Genomic DNA, 24,171 nt, shown 5'->3' on the forward strand with positions numbered 1-24,171 from the left:
GAAATGCGCATTGCATTTTTTAATCCACGTTTGAAAATATGAGAAAATCTAGATTCTATCCAGGGGATTGTACTCAATTCCTTCCTTCTCAATGTCATTTTGGTTTAAAAACATCATACTACGTTTACATCATGACCAAAAACCTTGGAACATCATAAAACAGTAACTAAGCATGATTATTTTGTGCATTCAATAATGCCGATTTCAAGAGACTACGCAAACAGGAATCCTTGAAATTGCTTTATTGTTGACAAAAACAGTGTATAATTAAAGATTTGATGAGGAACCTGCAAACAATAAAGAATGTGACTATTGCCAGCAAAATACAATTATTCCAAGTCCTTTAGACATTACAAATATAGCTCTTTCACACCAGATGGTTCACATGTAACAAAGCCATTTTAGACTGCTTAATTGTGCTTTGACAAAACCTTCAAAGAATGAGGTAGTTTCCTTTACCCACCATATCTTCCACATTACCATTATTACAATTTTAGTGAGCTTAAATCCTTTTAACATGACCTTTAAATAATTATTCATAAGAGCCAAGCCTTATTTACAAAGTATTTCTTTCTACTTGATTATTCTTAAAGAGAATTTTAAGAATCACTTCATAACTGGAAAATTTTGAGACAAGCAATGGTGGGAGCTTTTTTTTTTTTACAATCAGACTTAGATGCAAGAGAATAAGTTCTATCACACTCCGATTTCCTCTCAGCCATCAAGCAAGCACAAATTCTTCAGAATAGGGAGTTAGGTTCCATGTGTAGGCTGATTGGGCAATTCGTGGGGTCATTCATTCTTATTCATCAATAGGGGACCATCTGCATAATTTATGAATGCATACAAATTAGCTAGCTTATTTAAAGACTTCATTCAAAATTTACTTACAGCCATACTCTTGAGAGAATACTAACACTCTTTAACAACTTATCAATGAAGTAGAATTTGAGGCAGGTATTTGTAATCCTTTCTCGACCCTGAGAATGACTTTAACAACCACTATGAAATTAACTTGAGGTTTCACGGCATGTTGTACAGTTTAGTTAAAAACAAAATGATAATATTCAACTATTTTCCAAGTCAGTTAACCTTCAACAAGGAAAGGGGGGATGGTGGCAAATAGTATTCACAAGGGGAAAAAGAAGTCGTGATTTACTCCAAGCTACATATTTTGTCTCAAGATGATTCACAAATCTTAAAACAGTTGAAGAAAAGACATAATAGACCTTATAGATATGCAATTATGAACTCTTGACCAAACTGGTAGTAATTCGAAGTGGTTCCCATGGAACATGAATGTCAGATTCCCATGTAACATGACCTCAAGGTCATGGTAAAATTCTAGTATCTGATAAGCTGACCACTATATTTAGTTATCTCCTAGCTGGCAATGTTTGTACTTGGCACCTATATTGAAAGCTGGAGATCCCTATGGCTGGCACAAGAGAAAAAAAGCTGTTTTGGACAGCACAGACCCAAGTTTGAGATTTTCCTTTCTTTCTCTACAACCAGTTGTTCTTCCTCTAATATCTCTAACTAAAATTGTCTCCATTCAGTGATGGGTAACAAGGAATCTAGCCATTGCAATAGTGAGCTTGAGGAGAAATCTGTCAGTGAAAATACATTTAAATTCATTCCCATATCACAGTTCACAATTTTTACCATCCCAACAGTGGATTCCACAGGTAAACATGATGTAACTCAAGTTTTAGACCTTATTAATTGGGCCTACTGTGGTATGAAAAATATACTTACTTACCTGAAACTTCAATACTTGAATCCAGCAGAGTCATTTGCTAAGACTGAACTTCATGCTTTTATCATTCACTAAAGCAAATATATTTACATGTATCTGGATTATTTGCTCCAAACTCTTTTATATTCTATTGTTTCATTATCATATCCTCAGATGAATATCTGGCATATATGCTGAAGATGGAAAATAAATCACTTTATTCTATCTTTCATTTTTTAATTTTTTTCTTTTTTGTCTGTACAACTTTCAGGATCTTAGCTTCCCAACCAGGGACCAAACTCCAGCCCCTGCACCAAGTTCAAACCACTGGAAAACCAGGGAATTCCCTACCTTTGTGTTTTTAAAACAGCTTTCTGGCAATGATTTTTTTTTTTAATAAAAAAAATCTCTTTGCAATATTTTAAATGGCCTTTTAAAACCTCAAGCTGTGAAAAACTGTTGTGTTAAGTTTTCCACCTGCTATTTTCTGAGTAGCTGTAATCCATCATTTTCAAGCTAAGTCTAAACAGTTTGATTTATAATTGACATTTTCCAGAAAAACTCACTCTAGAAACATTTTGTTTATTTCAATAATACCTGACTTTGAGTTTAAGAAGATCAGCAAGGATGCTGTACTTTGAAGTGTTCTTTTGTTAGATGTACCACAACAGCTTAACATTGTTCCAAAGGAATGCAGTTAACAAATATACCAAGCTGGTACAATAATTATACCAATATGCAGTGTACAGATTTGTGTGTGTGCTCAGTCGTGTCCGACTCTTTGAGAGCCCACAGACTCTGGCCCACCAGGCTTCTCTGTCCATGGTATTTTCCAGGCAAGAATATTGGAGTGGGTTGCCATTTCCTACTCCAGGGGATCTTCCACCCAAGGATCGAACTCTTGGCAGATTCTTGAGCCACCTGGATAGCTCAGTAGGCAGTAAACCAGGAGGTAATTCCTACCAGTAACTCCTAAGTACTAATCTACTGAGCAGTTTCCCATGAGAGGAAAGAAAGGAATGGAAAAATAGGACATATTTCTTCTAAAAATGAGATGAAAATGTTCATTGTGATTTCTTGATAACAGATGTGCTCTGGCCTTTGCTTCATTATCTAACTGTATTATTAATAAATACTACTTTTATACCTAAAACTTTAAATAGCAGAGTACAAATGCCATGAGGGTAATGTCTATATACTACTTATTTTCTAATCCCTACTGTGAGTTGTTAGGCACATTAATCATCAAATGAATTCATCATCAAATTACCTATAAGCTTTTGTGATCTTTATCAGTCAATATGTTAAGCTTATTGAAAGTGACTCCTTTTGTGGGGAGGTATTTAGAAAAGAGACACCTGAACAAATTCTACCTGTGGGAAAACAAAATGATAGGTGTTATTGTCGTTGTTTAGTCACTAAGTTGTGTCCAATTCTTTGTGACTCCATGGACTGTAGCCCTCCAGGCTCCTCTGTCCATGGGATTTCCCAGGCAAGAATACTGTAGCGGGTTGACATTTCTTTCTCCTGTGTCAAGGATCTTGCCGATTCAAGGATCGAACCAGCGTCTCCTGCACTGGAAGAATTCTTTACTGCTGAGCCACCGGGGAAGCCGGATAGGTGTTATATCTACTAAAATTACTTGCCAGGATTATTCTTTATAACTTAGTTCACATAGCCACAGAAGAAACCCACATTCCAGGAATATCAGGGATCCTCCTTATGTTTCTCTGTGCTGTGTGCTGTGCTTAGTCACTCAGTCATGTCTGACTCTTTGGACCCTATAGACTATAGGCCCCAGGCTCTTTTGTCCATGGGGATTCTCCAGGCAAGAATAATGAAGTAAGTTGCCATGCTCTCCTCTGGGGATCTTCCCAACCCAAGGACTGAACCCAGGTCTCCTTCATTGCAGGTAGATTCTTTATCATCTGAGCCACCAGGGTAGCCCAAGAATACTGGAGTGGGTAGCCTATCCCTTCTCCAGGGGATCTTTCCGACCCAGGAATAGAACCAGGGTCTCGTGCATTGCAGATGGATTCTTTACCAGCTGAACTATCAGGGAAGCCCAGTGTTCTCTAATCCCTGTCTAAACTTTAGTGCACCCCACGAATATTTATTGTTCTCAATATTACAAAAACTATCACTCACTGAAAGTAAACAAGCATTGTTTTCTGCTTAAAATATTCTTTTCCCAATCATAAGGGTAAACTGAACATATAATTTTAAAAAGGAACTTTTTAAGGAAAAAGAATACAGTGATTGAGTGGGAATGGGGAAAATAAATAAGCTTATGGCAGCAACTGATTTTATAGCACAAATTCCTTAAAACAGAGCTGAAACTGCAGCTCTAATAAAAGGTCCCTACAATTCTTTTGACCAAGATATATTCATTTATTGCCTTCAAGTGGGCACCCAATGGGAAGAGCTGACTTGGAAAAAAACCCTGGTGCTGGGAAAAATTGAAAGGAAAAGGAGAAGGGGGCAGCAGAAGATGACATGGTTAGATAGACAGCATCACCAATTCAATGGACATGAATTGGAGCAAACTCTGGGAGATAGCAGAAGACAGAGGAATCTGGCATGCTGCAGTCCTTGGGGTCACAGAGAGTTGAATATGACTGAGAGACTGAATAAGTGCCCCAAAGTGCTCTGATTTGAGGAAAGCCAGACTCCGATAGTTTGGCCACCTGATGTGAAGAACTGACTCATTGGAAAAGACCCTGATCCTGGGAAAGATTGAAGGCAGGAGGAGAAGGGGACGACAGAGGATGAGATGGTTGGATGGCATCACTGACTTGATGGACATGAGTTTGAGCAAGTTCTGGCAGTTGGTGATGGACAGGGAAGCCTGGCATGCTGCAGTCCATGGGATCACAAAGAGTCAGACACTACTGAGTGACTGATCTGAACTGAACTGAGACCACTTGTTTGGGTACAACTGTATCAAGCAACAAAATTGATATGATGAAGAATTCTCATCCAGGGTATATAACATAAGCTTCTCAGATCTTCAGAAGGCTAACACTGCCAAGTCATATAATCAATGTGACATTGCACTTTCTTGTAGCTACTGCAGATCTCTTTTTCCTCCCTAGTGACAACCTTTTAAGAAAAGAATAAAGGGGGTTTACTAAGTAGGAAAAAAAAAAGTGATTCTCGAACAATGTTTCCCAGGCATTTATTCCTTTTTCCCTTTTATTTTTCCGCTGTACTTTTGGAAGAAAAGGTTTTATTATGAGCGTATTCATTCCTGCAAGTTCTGGGAAACATAATACCTGTCCCTGAAATGGACTCGTCTTTTGGTGTATTGTGAGCTGAATCCTTGATAAATGACTGCAACAGAGAAATTCCTAAAAGCAAACAGCTTTAGGAAATGCTCTGGTTATTTCTAATGCCTGAACACTTTGTTTTAATAAGATCTTGGTTTCCACTGATTTTGTTTTGAAAAAGGCTGACGAACTCAGTCTGAAATGTAAAAATGGGGGGAAAAAAATGGAAGGAAGAGAACATGCAAAATAAGCTAATCATTATCATTTTAAGTGCCACCAGTTCTGTTTATAATCATGCACATGTGAATTGCTGAATCTCATTTGATCAACCCAATTAAACATTAAATAATTGCAGCCAATTATGCAAATATCAGCAACAATATTAATTTGTTGATCTTTTTGAGCAGATTAGCCTCACATGTTCCTAATGCTAGACTATCTTATGCCTTAAATGATCAATTAGTGTTACGATAACTAAGTCTTGAAGAATGGATAATTGCCTAGTTATAATGTGCCACTCTTGCTGTATTAATCCACTGCAATTAAACAAACAGTGCACAAGGAAAAAAGATGTGCAGATGTTCCTTTTAAATCTATTTAATAAGTTAGTGTCAAGGTCAATTTCCTGTCTTATTACTTAAATGAGAATGGCAGATTGTGTTCGCTGTTTTAGGAGACTTGGTTCCTTTAAATGTATATCCTTCGTCTTCACGAAGTCTGGTTTTTAAGGGCTTAAAATGCTCTTAAGGTTTGATGAAAGAAATCACACAGACATAATGTCAAGACATATTGTTCTTCAACTTTTACAAGGAACATGTCTAGCCATACTAAATTTAGAGATGCAAAGTATAAAATGTATTTGTGGCAAACAAATGACTTCCATTTCTCATAGGAATGTTGAGTCTGGTTATTATGTGCTACTTGACAAGTTAGAATTACCTTAGGTCATTTCTAGACTACAATATTGAAAGTGAGGTCACAGGTTTAGCAAAGGCAAACGCATACCCTTAGAATGCTACTTGGTGAACAGCGTGCAGGCAGGACAGTTAAAGCATGTCAGACCTGAAAAGAACAGACTCTCCCAAGACTTCAGATTGCCAATTAAGAGCCCCCTAAAAAAGATATTTTTACCATTCCTTTTCATCTTCTACTTTCCTCATTTTCATTTTACCATTCCTATCTAAAAAGACCCTATGGCCAAAAGTCTTGGAAAAGAATCAAAGCCCCATTTGCTATGTGCTGCTAAATGCCTTAAGGAAATTTTTCCAGCACGTCAAAGTTTTAGAATTTTTTTCCTTGCTCTGAAAAGAGAATGAAATATGATCAGCAAGATGAAAGTTATTAGGACTGAAGGAAACCAAAATAAAATGTCTGAGAGTTGACCTTCCAAGGGTAAATGTTTTCTATCAAGATTTGACTTTCCCCTAGATAAACCAGGACACTACAATTTTAACTCACAGCTCCCAAACAAGGAAAATATCATCTATAATCGCTCTCCCTATACCCTAACCATGTGCTTATCCAATCCCCATTCAACAGGAAAGAGCACCTATAAACCCAGAGTATAAAATCCAGAGTATATTCCTCTTTGCTTTCTACCAAAAAACTAAATGATTTATTTTGTATTTAACACTTTAACATTTATGTATTCGACATATAACATATAACATGTCATTTCCATTTGGTTGATATGATATCACCACCTTTTTAGAATTATTACTTTAATTCCCAGACACTCTTCAAATAAGAAATCATTCCTCCAACAAACTACAATCAGAGTATCTCTAATGACTTGGCAGTCCATGGAAATTAAAGACAACATGAGGTAAATATAGACAAAGTCAGAATCAATCACAAATTCTAATAAAGAGGTTTCATAATATAGAAACAAAGAAGGTACACTTCTATAGAAGCTAAATGTTCATTCATTCCTTACTATGGGCCAGGCTGGGGGATGCAAAGATCTATAAGGCACAAGACCCTCAGTCCTGTAGTGAAGCCTGCCCACGAATTACAACACAATCTGGAGACAGCAGGGGTGGTCTTGTTGATGTACCAGTGGAGCCTGGTGCAGACTGTGATATCAGGAAGGAGGAGAGATTCTCCCTAAGAGGACTTGGGGGACCTAGAAAGAAATGTAAGGGAAAGAAATCCAGTTTCTCTAAGTCTTGATTTATAAACAACAACAACACACTTTTCTGAGAATGGAGATGTGGCCTGGGAAATGGAACCTATGAAATGTACTCAGATCAGCTTTCAAACACAAAGACACTCATTGGTTGAGAAGCACAACATAACTTAGGCTAAAGAATAAACATTTTTTTAAAAAAATCTGAGTGAAGCCCTAAGGGAGGCACTAAGATTATGGAGGAAAATTCTACAATTATATGGCTTCCATAATCAACTCTCTAGAGAAGGTAAGGAAAACTTCTAGGAGCAAGTTTAGAAACGATCATTGGACGATTGTGATTCGTCTTCTCTGGCATGAGGAAACAATCGCCCTGGTAACGCAGATAATATGAACAACAGCACAACTAAAATCAGGTAGCCAAAGACATTTCCCATAATTCAAATGCCACAATCTGTCCCAAGCGCACACGTCCCGTTCCTGTCCATTCAGGCTACCGTGATTGTCCAGTCGCTCTCTTCTCTTCCGTACTACAAGAGAAGCAAGAAAACAGGTTTCAGTGTAAAAGCTAACAGCACAGGAACAGCTTATAAATAAACTAAATGATATAACCAACGTTGAACAAATGGTTCATTTCTGTTTTGTACATTAAAAGCAGGTTCATATTGAAAATAAGACTATGTATAAAGAAACAGTCAAATACCTGGGAAGAATCATAGATTGTATAATTATTGTTGAGCTCAAATTTAGAGCTGGTATAGGTTCCTTACATATGCCTTTTCATTGCTATTCTGTATTTAGTTTCTCAGATCATGTCTCGTTTTCGCTTGAATCGCCTCTTTAGTACTAATATAACTTCAGTTGAAATGAATACAAAACATTAGAATTCCTGAATTGGAAAGAACATTACAAATCATCTAGGCTGCAGGGAATGAGCCAAATAAGTGTGGCTCTGGATTTAACTTCAGAGCAGTTCTACTTCTATTTGTTTCGTATACTGGGATTCCACGAAAGGTCTCTTTTGCAGAAAGTTCTAAGGCTTAAAAAATCAAGTGTGAAGAGCAATAAACTTTTAAGTCCAGCTTCTCATTTAAGGACACTAAGGCTCTAGCAAACTCTGTTTTTAAAATTTTCTTTTATTGAAGTATAGTTGATTTACAATGTAATGTTAATTTCAGCTATGCATACATATATATGTATGTGTGTATATATATATATGTACATATACATGTCTATATATATATATGTTGTTGTTCAGTTGCTAAGTCATATTCTACTCTTTGTGACCTCCATTGACTGCAGCACTCCAGGTTTCCCTGTCCTTCACTATCTCCTGGAGTTTGCTCAAACTCACGTCCATTGACACGGTGATGCCATCCGACGATCTCATCCTGTCGCCCCCTTCTCCTCACAATCTTTTCCAGTGAATTGGTTCTTTGCATCAGGAGGCCAAAGTACTGGAGCTTCAGCTTTAGCCTCAGCCCTTCATATATATATATATACACAATATATATATTCATTGGAAGGGCCTATATATATATAGGATTCCCTGGTAGCTTAGGTGGTAAAGAATCTGCTTGCAATGTAGGAGACCCTGGTTTGATTCCTGGGTCAGGAAGTTCCCCTAGAGAAGGGATAGGCTACCCACTCCAGTAGTCTTGGGCTTCCCGGGTGGCTCAGAAGGTCAAGTATCTGCCTGCGATGCTGGAGACCTGATTCGACCCTTAGGTTGTGAAGATCCTCTGGAGGAGGGCATGGCAACCAACTCCAGTATTCTTGCCTGGAGAATCCCATGGACAGAGGAGCCTGGCAGGCTACAGTCCACAGAGTTGCAAAGAGTCAGACACGACTGAACAACTAAGCGTTGTACTGCTGCTGCTGCTGCTGCTAAGTCGCTTCAGTCGTGTCCGACTCTGTGCGACCCCAGAGACGGCAGCCTACCAGGCTCCCCCATCCCTGGGATTCTCCAGGCAAGAACACTGGAGTGGGTTGCCATTTCCTTCTCCAATGCATGAAAGTGAAAAGTGAAAGTGAAGTCGCTCAGTCGTGCCCGACTCTTAGCGACCCCATGGACTGCAGCCTACCAGGCTCCTCCATCCATGAGATTTTCCAGACAAGAGTACTGCAGTGGGGTGCCACCGCCTTCTCCGAAGCATTGTACAGCACCTATATATATATATATTTCCATATTCTTTTCCATTATGGTTTATCACAGAATACTGCATACATTTACCTGTCCTATACAATAGGTTCTGTTGTTTACACATTTTCTATATAGTTTCCTTCTGCTAATCCCAACTTCCCAATCCATCCCTCCCCCACTCCCATCCCCCTTGGCAACCATAAGTCTGTTCTCTTCTAGGAAACTCTTAACTACAGCCCAGTTCTGTCTCTGTGCAATGCTATTTCTCCTCCATCACACTGTCCATGTCCTGGGTGCCTCTTAATGGAGCTTTAAAGACTTCAGAGAGCAGAATCTATCACATTGGTAAAAATACTAGAAGCTAAGAATGGGTCCCCCTACAACCTTCTGGTTTCCTTGAAAAGGAGAATGAAGGAAGCCAGTGTCACTAAGTGACTTACTTAATCCACATCAGCAAGTGTTGCCTACAGAGTATGGCCTCCCACTGTTCACACTGTTGATTTCATAATGAATTCCAGACAAAACATTCCCAAAATCTGCCTGATTTATATATAGAGAGAAATACACGTTTTATTTTTCCTATTTGAATTTCCATTAATACATTAGACACTTTAGCCATTAATAATAATTGAGTGTCAGCCTACTGATATTTTGTATGCTAAGTGGGTTTCCACATTTCCTATTGGGTATGTGTGTGTTTGCATACTAAGTCACTTCAGTGGTGTCAAACTCTTTACGACGCTATGGACTGTAGTCTGCCAGCTCCCTCTGTCCTTGGGATTCTCCAGGCAAGAATACTGGAGTGGGTTGCCATTTCCTTCTCCAGGTGATCTTCCGGAACCAGGAATCAAACCCACATCTCTTGTGTCTCCTGTACTGTAGCTGGGTTCTTTACCATTAGCGCCATCTGGGAAGCCCTATTGACATTTTAGCAGATCTACAAACTTACGATTCATGACTATAATTTCATCATGAATCTCACCAGTTAAAATGAATTTGCTTTCAGTTACTCATTTTAGTTTTATCAACAGTCAAGATCAGTTTTGAATACAATGATAGTCATAGGCTGTGTAATTCTAGGAACCTACAGAATATGTATTAAGGTTTTTCTCTCTTGTCCTGCAACTCATGCTCTCATGTAAAATCATAGCATCTTGAGATATTATTCAAGGGATGTGAGAATACAGCTAATTCATAGTATCTAGACCTAGGTGATTATCACCTTTCATTTCAATGATGAATAATGTACTTTAATTTTCCAAGGTGAAATAATTCAAAGTAGAGATGACAGATTTTAGCAGGAATAGAAATATGCTGCCTTTAAAAGGTATCCAGAGAAGGCAGGGAAAGAAAACACTTGTCTGCATGGACCAGGCTGTCCTTATACTGCGGTCAGTGCTTTTAATGGGCTTCCCTGGTGGCACAGTGGTAAACGAATCTGCCTGCCAATGCAGATGAGAATTTGATCCCTGGGTCGAGCATATCCCCTGGAGGAGGAAATGGCAACTCCAACATTCTTGCCTGGGAAATCCCATGGAGAGGAGCCTGGCAGGCTACAGTCCATAAGGTTGCAAAGAGTCGGACATGACTTAGTGACTAAACAACAAAAATGCGTCCTTAACACTACCATAGCAACAGCCTTTAATGTCTGCAGTGCAGTAAATCAAATCCAGCCTGTGGGATGGTACTTTGAGTCCATGTGGAAGGCTCAGTGTGATGTGCAGAACTTTTCAACTTTTCATCAATTCCAATTAGACCACTGAACTAAAACGTGACTAACAATGACAATCTTATTACTTGCATTCAATGCACATTTGGCAAAAGTTTACAAGGCCTTCGCTAAAACGTGCCTTTTACATTTGGCAGAAAATTCTAAAACATCAAAGGCCAAGCTGCAAGTTAGGCACTTAACTCTCAACAAGGCCAATAAAAATAGAACCAGGGCTGCCCACAAGTTAACACTTCATCATCCTGGTTGTAGGTAATATTCAATGGCCATGCAAAGCTCTGTGATATGAGAACAAGGGGTGAAGTGTGAATTAGGGAACAAGGAGCGGCTGGGAAGCTGGGCAAGGAACTGCAGCATCAAGGCAATCTAGGATGTTCACCAAGTCTGCACACACGCACAGAATAGCTCAGGACTTCTCCAGGGAAAGAACGGTTATTTATTCTCACAAAGCTGCAGCCACTGGTGGGAAAAGAGATTTTTAAAATTCTAACTGGTGATGGGCTATCAATACAGATCACGCTTTGACCCCACTCATCTTCCCTTATTTTAAACTACTGAAGATGTCCACCTCTGGGTCTTGACAATCACTCCTCCCCCTTTCTGAAATGGCAGTAGAAGCACTGCTAGTTACTCAAACGTGCTACCCTGATGTTTACGACCTGGGCTGCAGCTTTTATCTGATCTTGACAGCAGTTGCGATGTATATCTCACTTTGAAAAAAATCTAAATCAGATTCTCTTAAGTTTTTTTTTCTTTTTGTAAAATAATTTGACATTTTTATCTCTTCTCAGAATGTGTTAATACACAAAGGCAACACGTTTTTATTCTTTAGTACTTGCTTGGTGTGTCACTCACCCATTCATTCCTTTCTCAACATTACTGAGGTTCTTGCCTGGCGGTCCAGTGGTGAAGAATCTGCCTTCCAATGGCGGGGACGTGGGTCCAATCCCTGATCAGGGATTTAGGATCCCACAAGCCACAGGGCAACTAAACTCACATGACACAACTAGACAAGCCCACGTGCTGCAATTACTGAGGCCGTGTGCCACAAGAGAAGCCTGCAGGCACCACAACCAGAGCAAGTCACAGCCAAAAATGAATTAATTAAAACAAATTTTAATTAATAAATTAATCTTAAAAATTGAAGAATATAGTACAAAGAGAAAATGTTAGCAGGAGTCAGGGTAAAAAAATTAAAAAAAAAAAAGAAAGAAACATTACTAAGTATGTACCATGGCACAGACGCTGTGAGATACTGGAGTTACAAAAAGAGAATAAAATAACACCCACACTCAAACAACCATGGAACAAAGGCAAGTGTGTGACTAATCAGAACGTACTTTAAAAGTTCTAAGTGATCCTCCAGGGGCTATGGAAAATGGGGAAGAAGCAGCAGTTAAGTGGGTGAATGTACGTTTGTACTAAGGAAAGGAGATGTTATTCTAGAGATTTAAAATATTCTTCAAGGAGATGCATCTTGAAGAAACAACCAACATCTTATCAAACAGGCAAACTGTAGAAGATACAGGAAGGCAGGAAGGAAGCAAATAGAGCAGAGCATATTGGAGGACAGAGAAGACCTCCATATGTCAGAAGCAAAGGTGAGTATGATGGTAAGAGGAATAGCAAAGAGCAATGGGAGAATGAGGGATATGGACAGCATGTTGATGTTCTCCAAGTTCAAGCCTGGTTAAGTATGAACACAGAAGTGCTTTTTTTTGTCATATTGCTGCTGCTGCTGCTGCTAAGTCGCTTCAGTCGTGTCTGACTCTGGGTGACACTATAGACGGCAGCCCACCAGGCTCCGCCGTCCCTGGGATTCTCCAGGCAAGAACACTGGAGTAGGTTGCCATTTCCTTCTCCAATGCATGAAAGTGAAAAGTGAAAGTGAAGTCACTCAGTCGTGTCTGACTCTTCGCAACCCCATGGACTGCAGCCTACCAGGCTCCTCCGTCCATGGGATTTTCCAGGCAAGAGTACTGGAGTGGGTGCCGTTGACAATAAAAACAGCAGCTGTAGTTCTACCACTTAATGAGAACCTGTCATGTGCCAGTATTAAAAAAAAATAAAAAGAAGAAGGGACTTCCCTGTTGGTCCTGCGGTTAAGAATCCACACAATGGTTCAATCCTTGGTCAAGGAACTAAGATCCTACACAAGGAGCAACTAAGCCCACAAGCTACAGCTAGAGAGTCCATGTGCAATGAAAGGATCCTGAATGACAATGAGGATCCCACATGCCACAACTAAGACCAAACACAGCCAAACAAATAAAAAAAAAAAGTCACAAAATCAGTCTGCATTCACTGATTTAAAAAATTGGAAAAGAAAAAGGGGGAAAACTCTAAAACCTTGTCATTTGAAAAGTTTTCCCCCAAGAGGTAATTTGTAGGGCAATAAGACCCAGGGAACTACGTCTAATTAGCCAAATGGGATGAACGCTCAGCCTCAGAGATTCTTGCTCATATACAGAAATATACAAGTTAAATGAAAATCAGATCTGTGGTTAAGAAGGAATTCTCCCCCCCAGAGAAAGAACTGGCAAGAACCTTGAGGATTCTTTGGTTGCTATTGCACTCCTTTTCAATTTCAGAGCACTTGGGAGGAAACATCATGTTTCCATGTAACGTCAAAGAGATCAAATGTAAAACATGGTGCAATTCTATGCTTTTTCCTCAGTAATTACTTAAATTATTTTTCTTGGAGAGAAACAGACAATTTAGTAGCTTGGCTGACAGCATCAATTTGCCATCTTGTAAGAGAATAATTTTGAAACTGTAGGGTTCATGCCCAGAGGCACAAAATAATTGAAGAAGAAAAGAGGTGGTCTTAGATTCCAAAGGATGGTCCTGGGTTACTTAACAATTTGGAGCAGATATGGTGCTTGGTTTGTGGTTTAATTCAGAATCTCATGTATCCCTGCACTTCCCAGGTGGCTCAAGTGATAAAGAACCTGCCTGCCAGGAGAAGCAAGAGACAAAGATTCGATCCTTGGGTCAGGAATATCCCCTGGAGGAGGGCATGGCAATCCACTCCAGTATTCTTGCCTAGAAAACTCCATGGACAGAGGGGCCTGTCAGGCTATAGTCCATGGGGTCGCAAAGAGCTGGACATGACTGATCACATGCATGCTTGCATCCCTTTGTTTCTTCGTTCAGTACAGAGCTCTTGAATATATCATTAGTTTTTTAGTGTTATTACCATTATACTTTACTACCTACGGTAAAAAGAGAAATTACTAACTTCTCAGCCAAGTTATAAAGAGAATACATACAGGTAAGAGAAAAATGTTCTATTTCTCCTCCTTTTCTACTTCATATGTAACTTTTATTTTTAAACCTTTTGATATGGTCTCAAATTTAAATTGAATAAATCTGTCCTTCTATACCAGTTTGCTCTGACTTCTCCAATTTCCTGGTCACTTTTTTCACTACTCTATTCCCAGGCATCTGAAACAGCCTCTGGCATACAGTGTATGCTCAATATAATTGTTGAATGAATGAATCAAAACCATTCACTTCTGTCACCTACATTCCTGCGTTCTGTAATCTTACTTCTAAATATGCTTTTTCTCACAGGGAACTCTCCTCAATTTTATGTGGCAGCCTGAAAGGGATTGCATTTGGGGGAAAATGGATACAAGTATGCTTGTGTCTCTCTGCAATCTTCCTGAAACTACGCAACATTGTTAATTGTCTATACCCCAACATAAAGACTTCACATATATACACTACCAAGTGTTAAACAGACAGCTAGTAGGAAGTTGCTGTATAACACAGGGAGCCTTCCAGTGAATATTCAGGGTTTCCTTTAGGACTGACTGATGTGGAAGCTGAAGCTCCAATAATCTGGCCACCTGATGAGATGAGCCAACTCATTGGAAAAGACCCTGATGCTGGGAAAGAATGTGGGCAGGAGGAGGGAATGACAGAGGATGAGATGGTTGGATGGCATCACCGACTCAATGGACATGAGTCTGAGTAAATGCCAGGAGATAATGAAGGACAGGGAAGCCTGGTGTGCTGCAGCTCAGGGGGTTGCAAAGAGTTGGACACAACTTAGTGACTGAAGAACAACAGGGCATCCAACCCAGTGCTCTGTGGTGACTAAGAGGGCTGGGGTTGGAGGGAGGAACAAGAGTGAGGGGATACATACACACACACACATACTTATGGCTGATTTGCATTGTTGTATGGCAGAAACCAACACAACTTCGTAAAGTAACTATCCTTCAATAAATAAATAAAAATGGTCTTTCTGAGACCTTTCGCAAAGGTTTCCCATCTGTCCCAAAGTTACCTCTGGACTTCTTTTATTCATACTTTAGGGTTAAGGTAATGGCACCCCACTCCAGTACTCTTGCCTGGAAAATCCCATGGACGGAGGAGCCTGGTAGGCTGCAGTCCATGGGGTCGCTAAGAGTCGGACACGACTGAGCGACTTCACTTTCACTTTTCACTTTCATGCACTGGAGAAGGAAATGGCAACCCACTCCGGTGTTCTTGCCTGGAGAATCCCAGGGGCGGGAGAGCCTGGTGGGCTGACATCTATGGGGTCGCACAGAGTCGGACACGACTGAAGCAACTTAGCAGCAGCAGCAGGGTTTTGGGGCATATATGTAGTCACCATCTCAAAGGGGATGATACTCATTTCTGCTTTGCCTTTCAAAGTTTCATGATTATGCTGGCTGAACAACTCAGCTTTTTCTTCTGATTCTATTTAATAGAATTTAGTTTTCCCTCTGTCATCTTCACGACCCAGATAATCACGATGGTGTGATCACTCACCTAGAGCCAGACATCCTGGAATGTGAAGTCAAGGGGGCCTTAGGAAGCATCACTACGAACAAAGTAGTGGAAATGATGGAATTCCAGTTGAGCTATTTCAAATCCTAAAAGATGATGCTGTGAAAATGCTGCACTCAATATGCCAGCAAATTTGGAAAACTCAGCAGTGGCCACGGGACTGGAAAAGATCGGTTTTCATTCCTATTCCCTACGAAAGGCAATGCCAAAGAATGCTCAAACTACCACACAATTGCACTCATCTCACACACTAGTAAAGTAATGCTCAAAATTCTCCAAGCCAGGCTTCAGCAATACGTGAACTGTGAACTTCCAGATGTTCAAGCTGGTTTTAGAAAAGGCAGAGGAACCAGAGATCAAATTGCCAACATCCACTGGATCATTGAAACAGCAAGAGAGTTCCAGAAAGGCATCTATTTCTGCTTTATTGACTATGCCAAAGCCTTTGACTGTGTGGATCACAATAAACTGTGGACAATTCTGAAAGAGATGGGCATACCAGACCACCTGACCTGCCTCTTGAGAAACCTGTATGCAGGTCAGGAAGCAAGAGTTAGAACTGGACATGGAACAACAGACTGGTTCCAAATAGGAAAAGGAGTACGTCAAGGCTGTATATTGCCACCCTGCTTATTTAACTTCTATGCAGAGTACATGATGAGAAACACGGGGCTGGAGGATGCACAAGCTGGAATCGAGACTGCCAGGAGAAATATCAATAACCTCAGATATGCAGATGACACCACCCTTATGGCAGAAAGGGAAGAAGAAATAAAGAGCCTCTTGATGAAAGCGAAAGAGGAGAGTGAAAAAGTTGGCTTAAAGCTCAACTTTCAGAAAACTAAGATCATGGCTGCCAGACCCATCACTTTATGGCAAGTAGATGGGGAAACAGTGGAAACAGTGGCTGACTTTATTTGGGGGGCTCTAAAATCACTGCAGATGGTGACTTCAGCCATGAAATTAAAAGACGCTTACTCCTTGGAAGGAAAGTTATGACCAACCTAGACAGCATAGTAAAAAACAGAGACATTACTTTGCCAACAAAGGTCCATCTAGTCAAGGCTATAGTTATTCCAGTAGTCATGTACGGATGTGAGAGTTGGACTATAAAGCAAGCTGAGCGCCAAAGAATTGATGCTTTTGAACTGTGGTGTTGGAGAAGACTCTTGAGAGTCCCCTGGACTGCAAGGAGATCCAACCAGTCCATCCTAAAGGAGATCAGTCCTGGGTGTTACTGGAAGGACTGATGTTGAAGCTGAAACTCCAATATTTTGGCCACCTGATGTGAAGAGCTGACTCATTTGAAAAGACCCTGATGCTGGGAAACATTGAAGGCAGGAGGAGAAGTGGGTGACAAAGGATGAGATAGTTGGATGGCATCACTGACTCAATGGACATGAGTTTGGGTAAACTCTGGGAGTTGGTGATGGACAGGGAGGCCTGGCGTGCTGCAGTCCATGGGGTTGCAAGAGTTGGATATGACTGAGTGACTGAACTGAAAAAATTATTCTTTATTAACATATTGGAGTTCAATTAAACTTTATATCAGTTCAGAGAGATATATATATAGATAGATAGATAGATAGATATAGTAGAATCAATTTGCTATACACCTGAAAGCTCATAAATCAACCATACATCAATTAAAAAAAAAAAAAAAAAGACTCACTAGAAGAGAAATACCTGAACCATCCATGCAGAAAAGTTTTATTAAATTTCTTCAAATTACTTTTGATTGTTTCTATGTACAAAAGTAGAAAACAACTCTAAGTTTTAAGTCCTCTAATATTAAGATATGCCTTTAAGGTTACAGAAAATTCCTATAGAAAACTTCTATTGAAGAGTAGAATTAAGACAACTTGTAAATTCAAAACCCACAATTTTTCTTTTATTGTTATAAATTTTGCATAAAAGTTGCTAGGTCATCAAAAAATAACATATTTTATCCAAAGTCTTCAATTGCTCTGTAGGGACCTGCTGCTTTTCCTACCCATTTTAAATATTTGCTTAGTTTTTAAGACCACACACCATTTGATGTCACCCATCAATTAAACTTCATTTTACATTTCAATATGAATCTCGGCTGCCTTTTCACCAACTGGCAATGATGGTATCTAGGCTCACCAAATTTTGGAAAAATATCTTTTACAGGCGAGCCAGGTTTACTGAGTATATTATCTGCCTACCTAGAAAGATGCTTAACTGCCTGATATTACTGTAGATTGTTGCTCAGAAAAAAATAGACAAAACAAAGTTAGCAGTACTAAAAAACAGGTGTACATGCTCTTTGACCCAATAATTTCAATTTCAGGAATTTATCCTAAAGAAAAAAACTAAAAATACACTGTTCATAACAATGAAAGAATTTCCAACAACATAAATGTTCAACAAGAAGATTTCTTTAAAAATTATTCTTTATCAACATAGTAGAGTTCAATTAAACTTTATACATGAAACTTTAACATTTACTGATATAAAAAAGCAAATGATTTATTAATTAAAAAAAGCAGGTTAACAAAATTATATGTGATCCCATTGTTAGAAAAACATCTATCTAAAAATATATAAATGCTTACAAAATATTAAAAATCAAGATATCAAAAATTAACGGTGCTTTTATCTGTGATGGAATCACAGGTAATATTATTTTTTCTGTGCTTTCTTCTACTTTAAAGCTTTTTTTCTTTTATAAAAGTTTGTTATACTTTTCAATGAGATTTTTAAATGTTATCAAAATTTACTGAATATATTTATTTTTTAGTGCTAAGTAATTGAGTCTCTGATTCTCTGACTGTGTATGTATGTATTTGTATCTTTTCCCACTTCTTTCCTTCCTTCCTTTTTTTTTTTTTAAAAATATGCATCTTTTTCTCATTTCCTGCTTTGCTCATGCACACACACACTATCAGCAACATCTTCCTTAAATTTAGTTTGTTGATCTCAAATGGCAGTACTTACTCTCTTCTCTCCATGGAGGTAAGATTTGGTTCTAGGCTTTGCGTGAAATAAATAACATCTTAAAAATAGATGCTCTTACCTGAATATCAGTCAGTTTTTCTAAGATGCGGCTTGCAAGCTTAGGACCATTCTCCATAGTTGGAATGTGTATAGTCTATAAAAGAAAACCAGACATGAACTAATTTGAGGATATTCATGTACACAATGACAACAAGTAAGAAACTAAGCAATTTTACCGAAATAGGGAATGGCACTATAATAACCTTGTTACATACGCTAACTTCTATGCCAAAGATTCTTTCTTATTCTTAATTTGAATAAACACAATCTAGTCAATGCTAGGTTGTTCATCTCCCACCAGTTGATTTCAGGGTACAACTGGTTTATATGCCAATCTCCAGGCTGATTTGAAGAACGAACGAGAAGCCAGGGGTACTTAGAACCATGGCTAAACTTAAAGAACCATACTTCCTCCAGCATCCTGAGAATCTACAAAGATGAAATATTAGCCTCCACATCTACCCTTTTGGCAGGGAATGAGAGCTCAAAAGGTATTCTGCCATGAATTAAAGCAAGCCATTTCAGGGACATAAGTTGTTTTTGTTGTTGTTGTTTGTTTTCTGACCTTGTTGTATGGCATGAGGGGATCGAACCAGTGCCCCCTGCAGTGGAAGCATGGAGTCTTAACCACCAGACCACCAGGGAAGTCCATCAGTAACATAAATGCAAACAAGTCTATGTCTTCACAAAAGGGGTTGCTAAATCTGTCTGTTCTAAGCCAAGCTTCCAAGGGCCACAAATTCCACAAAGTTGCACAGATGGTTAAAGTCAGGACAAAGAGATTTTGTGACCCTAATCTGTATTTTGAGTCATGCCTATTCATGCCTTGCTGGCTTGAGGCTTTTGATAGTTTGATTTAAGTAGACAGTCTATACTCCTAGTTTTCTTATTATACACTTTAGGGTAATAGGATAATTAGATATGCCTTTTGGCTCTGAATGCTCCCCTAAAACAAGGCCACAAACTTTATAAACTTACTTCTAGAGATGAAGTAACAATGGACTTTAAAAATCTGACTCAGGGACATCCCTGATGGTCCAGTGACCAAGAATCCACCTTGCAGTGCAGGGGAAGTGTGTTCAATCCCCGGTCAGGGAACCAAGATCTCACATGCTCTGGAGTAACTAAGCCTGTGAGCCACAACTAGAGAGACTCTGTATGCTGCAAGGAAAGATCCTGCATGATGCAGGGAAGACCCGATACAGCCAAATAAATAAATAAATAAATATTAAAAGAAACATGTGCTTTAAAAAAAAAAAGACCTAATGACAACTTTAGTTCATTTAAGTGTAGACCAATAATATATTATCTAGTTATTACCACAGTAAAATGTGAAACAGTAGCTTTATAATCAGTACAAGTATCCATATACAATAGAATAATCTTTTTCCCTTGAAATCATCTATCTGTTCATGCAATTATGTCAAGTTTTTGAAAATCCCAAGCAATGAAGCAACCACCATTTAAATCTGCAGAAAAAAAAAAATCAGTTCACCCAGTTGAGGAAACATAATTATAATGTTGAATTTAAAAACCAATAGAATTTGCATTTACTATTATGACTAATTTAAGCCAATTATATTATAAAAATAATGCCCCTATGCCTCTGAATTATGAAGTTAGATGAGGACAGAGCTATGTTGTTATAAAGAAGCAAGCAAGAAACAACAATAAAAAAACACTGACAAGAAATGGAAGTACAGCATATATAAACAAGATTAATTTAATAGGAGAAAATGTCTTCCAACTAAAAGCTTCTTGAAGTAAATGCATCATGTTTGCCAAATGAAAATTTTTTATGAAGTGGTTTAATTAATGATGATGATGAAGATGAAAAAACTCAATCATCATTCAAAAGAGTTTTCCTTAACAATTTGCTATTCCTCCTACAGTAGTTAGGAAGTACTTTTGGAAACCACAGACTGAAATGTAACTACTTGTAAGTCCTCCTTTATGGCTTCCCTGGTGACCCAGTGGTAAAGAATCAACCTGCTAATGCAGGAGACTCAGGTTGATACCTAGTCTGGGAAGATCCCCTGGAGAAGGATATGGCAACCCACTCCAGTCTTCTTGCCTGGAGAACTCCATGGACAGAGGAGCCTGGCAGGCTACAGCCCACGGGGTCGCAATTCAGACACAACTTAGCGACTGAACAACAACAACAAGAAGACCGATGCTAGATAAGTGTAAGCCTACTGGCATACTTAAGGCAGGTATGATAACCAAGGATGAAACTGTTGGCGCTTTCAGGAAACCACTGGAAAGATGAATAAGTCATTTGCTAACACAGGTTCATAAAGACAACTGCCGCAATTAACAGAATATCAAGTTATTTAAAAAATGCTTTGCATCCTGAGGTCAACTAGCATTTTGTCCATATATATATCCAAAGAGTTAAATTATAGGCAAATGTCTGAAAATGACAGGACGTGAAGAGACAATGTCTTACCTCATCCTGGTACAGTATAGTCGAAACAGGGCAAACAACACAGGCAGTGCCTGAACCAAACATCTCCCTCACCCGGTTCTCCTCCACAGCTGTGATCAAGTCATCCATGGTGAGGTATCTCTCTGATACCTTAAATTCACCCTGTTTGGAACAGAAATAAAAACAAATATAATTCAAGAGGGAGGGGACATATGTATACCTAGGGCTGATCCATGTCATTTTGCAGAAAAAAAACAACAAAATTCTGTAAAGCAATTATCCTTCAGTTAAAAAATAGATTATATATATACATATATATTTAAGGAAAAGACAAGCAAAAAAATGCCCTGAGGTACAGACCTTTCTACTTTACCTTCTGACTGAACTGAAACAATGTCATAATCATGTTTAGAAAGAAAAGCTGGAAAGAGTGACATCATCTTTTGGGAAACACACCAAGATGCTAAGCACCCTACTCCAAGGTCACAGCATCTCTAAATGAGATGATCAGAATATAAAATATAAGATCAGCATGATAGAGTACACAGTATATTTTAATACTTGCTTTCTTTTCTGCCTTTTGTTTGTTATCATGGCCAAAGTTTCACAAGCTGATGCACTCGAATGTTACTTAATGAGTGTTCCAAACCCTTTTTATCATAAGACAAAGTACATTATTATCTAATATTAATAATTATAGCCACTATTTATTGAGCATCAGTTACACACCACGTTCTCTAATTTTTAAGATGGGTCAGTTCAGTTCAGTCGCTCAGTCATATCCGACTCTTTGCGACCCCATGAACCGCAGCATGCCACGCCTCCCTGTCCATCAAACTCCCAGAGTCCACCCAAACCCATGTTCATCGAGTCGATGATGCTATCCAACCATCTCATCCTCTGTTGTCCCCTTCTCCTCCTGCCCTCAATCTTTTCCAGCATCGGGGTCTTTTCCAATGAGTCAGCTCTTCGCATCAGGTGGCCAAAGTACTGGAGTTTCAGCTTCAGCATCAGTCCTTTCAATGAACACCTAGGACTGATCTCCTTTAGGATGGACTGGTTGGATCTCCTTGCAGTTCAAGGGACACTCAAGAGTCTTCTCCAACACCACAGTTCAAAAGCATCAGTTCTTCTGTGTTCAGCTTTCTTTATAGTCCAACTCTCATATCCATACATCAACACTGGAAACATCATAGCCTTGACTAGACAGACCTTAGTCGACAAAGTAATGTCTCTGCTTTTTAATATGCTGTCTAGGTTGGTCATAACTTTCCTTCCAAGGAGTAAGCGTCTTTTAATTTCATGGCTGAAGTCACCATCTGCAGTGATTTTAGAGCCCCCCAAATAAAGTCAGCCACTGTTTCCACTGTTTCCCCATCTATCTGCCATGAAATGATGGGACCAGATGCCATGATCTTAGTTTTCTGAATGTGGAACTTTAAGCCAACTTTTTCACTCTCCTTTTTCACTTTCATCAAGAGGCTCTTTAGTTGTTCTTCCCTTTCTGCCATAAGGGTGGTGTCATCTGCATATCTGAGGTTATTGATATTTCTCCCGGCAGTCTTGATTCCAGCTTGTGCTTCCTCCAGCCCAGCGTTTCTCATGATATACTCTGCATATAAGTTAAATAAGCAGGGTGACAATATACAGCCTTGATGTACTCCTTTTCCTATTTGGAACCAGTCTGTTGTTCCATATCCAGTTCTAACTGTTGCTTCCTGACCTGCATACAGGTTTCTCAAGAGGCAGGTCAGGTGGTCTGGTATGCCCATCTCTTTCAGAATTGTCCACAGTTTATGGTGATCCACACAGTCAAAGGCTTTGGCATAGTCAATAAAGCAGAAATAGATGCTTTTCTGGAACTCTCTTGCTGTTTCAATGATCCAGTGGATGTTGGCAATTTGATCTCTGGTTCCTCTGCCTTTTCCAAAACCAGCTTGAACATCTGGAAGCTCACGGTTCACGTATTGCTGAAGCCTGGCTTGGAGAATTTTAAGCATTACTTTACTAGCGTGTGAGATGAGTGCAATTGTGTGGTAGTTTGAGCATTCTTTGGCATTGCCTTTCATAGGGATAGGAATGAAAACTGATCTTTTCCAGTCCCGTGGCCACTGCTGAGTTTTCTATATTTGCTGGCACATTGAGTGCAGCACTTTCACAGCATCATCTTTCAGGATTTGAAATAGCTCACCTGGAATTCCATCACCTTCACTAGCTTTGTTTGTAGTGATGTTTCCTAAGGCCCATTTGACTTCACATTCCAGGATGTCTGGCTCTAGGTGAGTGATCACACCATCAGGATTAGGTCATGAAGATCTTTTTTGTACAGTTCTGTGTATTCTTGCCAACTCTTCTTAATATCTTCTGCTTCATTTAGGTCCCTACCATTTCTGTCCTTTATTGAGCCCATCTTTGCATGAAATTGTTCCCTTGGTATCTCTAATTTTCTTGAGGAGATCTCTAGTCTTTCCCATTCTGTTGTTTTCCTTCTTTGCATTGATAGCTTAAGGTGGGTATTATCACCCTATTTTACAGACGAGAAAATTAAGATTCAAGGATGTTCAGTGACACCCCTGAGGCCTCACAGCTAGGAAATGGCAGAAATTGGATTTGAACTCAGGTCTGATCTGACTGACTCCAAATCTAGTCCTATTTCTACTGTGTCTTTTATGGAGTAGAAACAGGGGCTGAGTTTAAATATCTGAAATATTTCATTATTTTAAAACATACATAGATAGCATATTTGAGAAATTACACTGTGTATTTTTTTCCCCCTAATTTCACTGATTCAATTGACTTTACAGCAGTAATCCTCTTCTTTCTCTCTGATGCCGTTTCAGGTTGAGTTTCATCACAGAATTATTCGTACACCCTCTCATCAACTTCCGCTGAATTATTTGAACATCTGCTCA

The 24,171-nt window shown here is 39.2% G+C and overlaps 1 protein-coding gene across 3 annotated transcripts in view; it reads right to left on the reverse strand.

The window, feature by feature from the left end:
* Positions 1-227: 227 nt before the first annotated feature.
* Positions 228-24,171, reverse strand: part of BCAT1 (branched chain amino acid transaminase 1) — an 85,965-nt gene continuing 62,021 nt past the window's right edge. For all 3 annotated transcript variants that reach the window (XM_055572045.1, XM_055572064.1, XM_055572055.1), the window contains exons 9-11: positions 21,281-21,421; positions 18,851-18,925; positions 228-7,665 (exon numbers count right to left, since the gene is read on the reverse strand). In XM_055572045.1, the coding sequence (XP_055428020.1) occupies positions 7,624-7,665; positions 18,851-18,925; positions 21,281-21,421 (258 nt within the window). In that variant the 3' untranslated portion in view covers positions 228-7,623. The remainder of the gene's footprint in view (positions 7,666-18,850; positions 18,926-21,280; positions 21,422-24,171) is intronic.

The sequence above is a fragment of the Bubalus kerabau genome, chromosome 1, assembly GCF_029407905.1.
Source record: "Bubalus kerabau isolate K-KA32 ecotype Philippines breed swamp buffalo chromosome 1, PCC_UOA_SB_1v2, whole genome shotgun sequence".
NCBI lineage: Eukaryota > Metazoa > Chordata > Mammalia > Artiodactyla > Bovidae > Bubalus > Bubalus kerabau.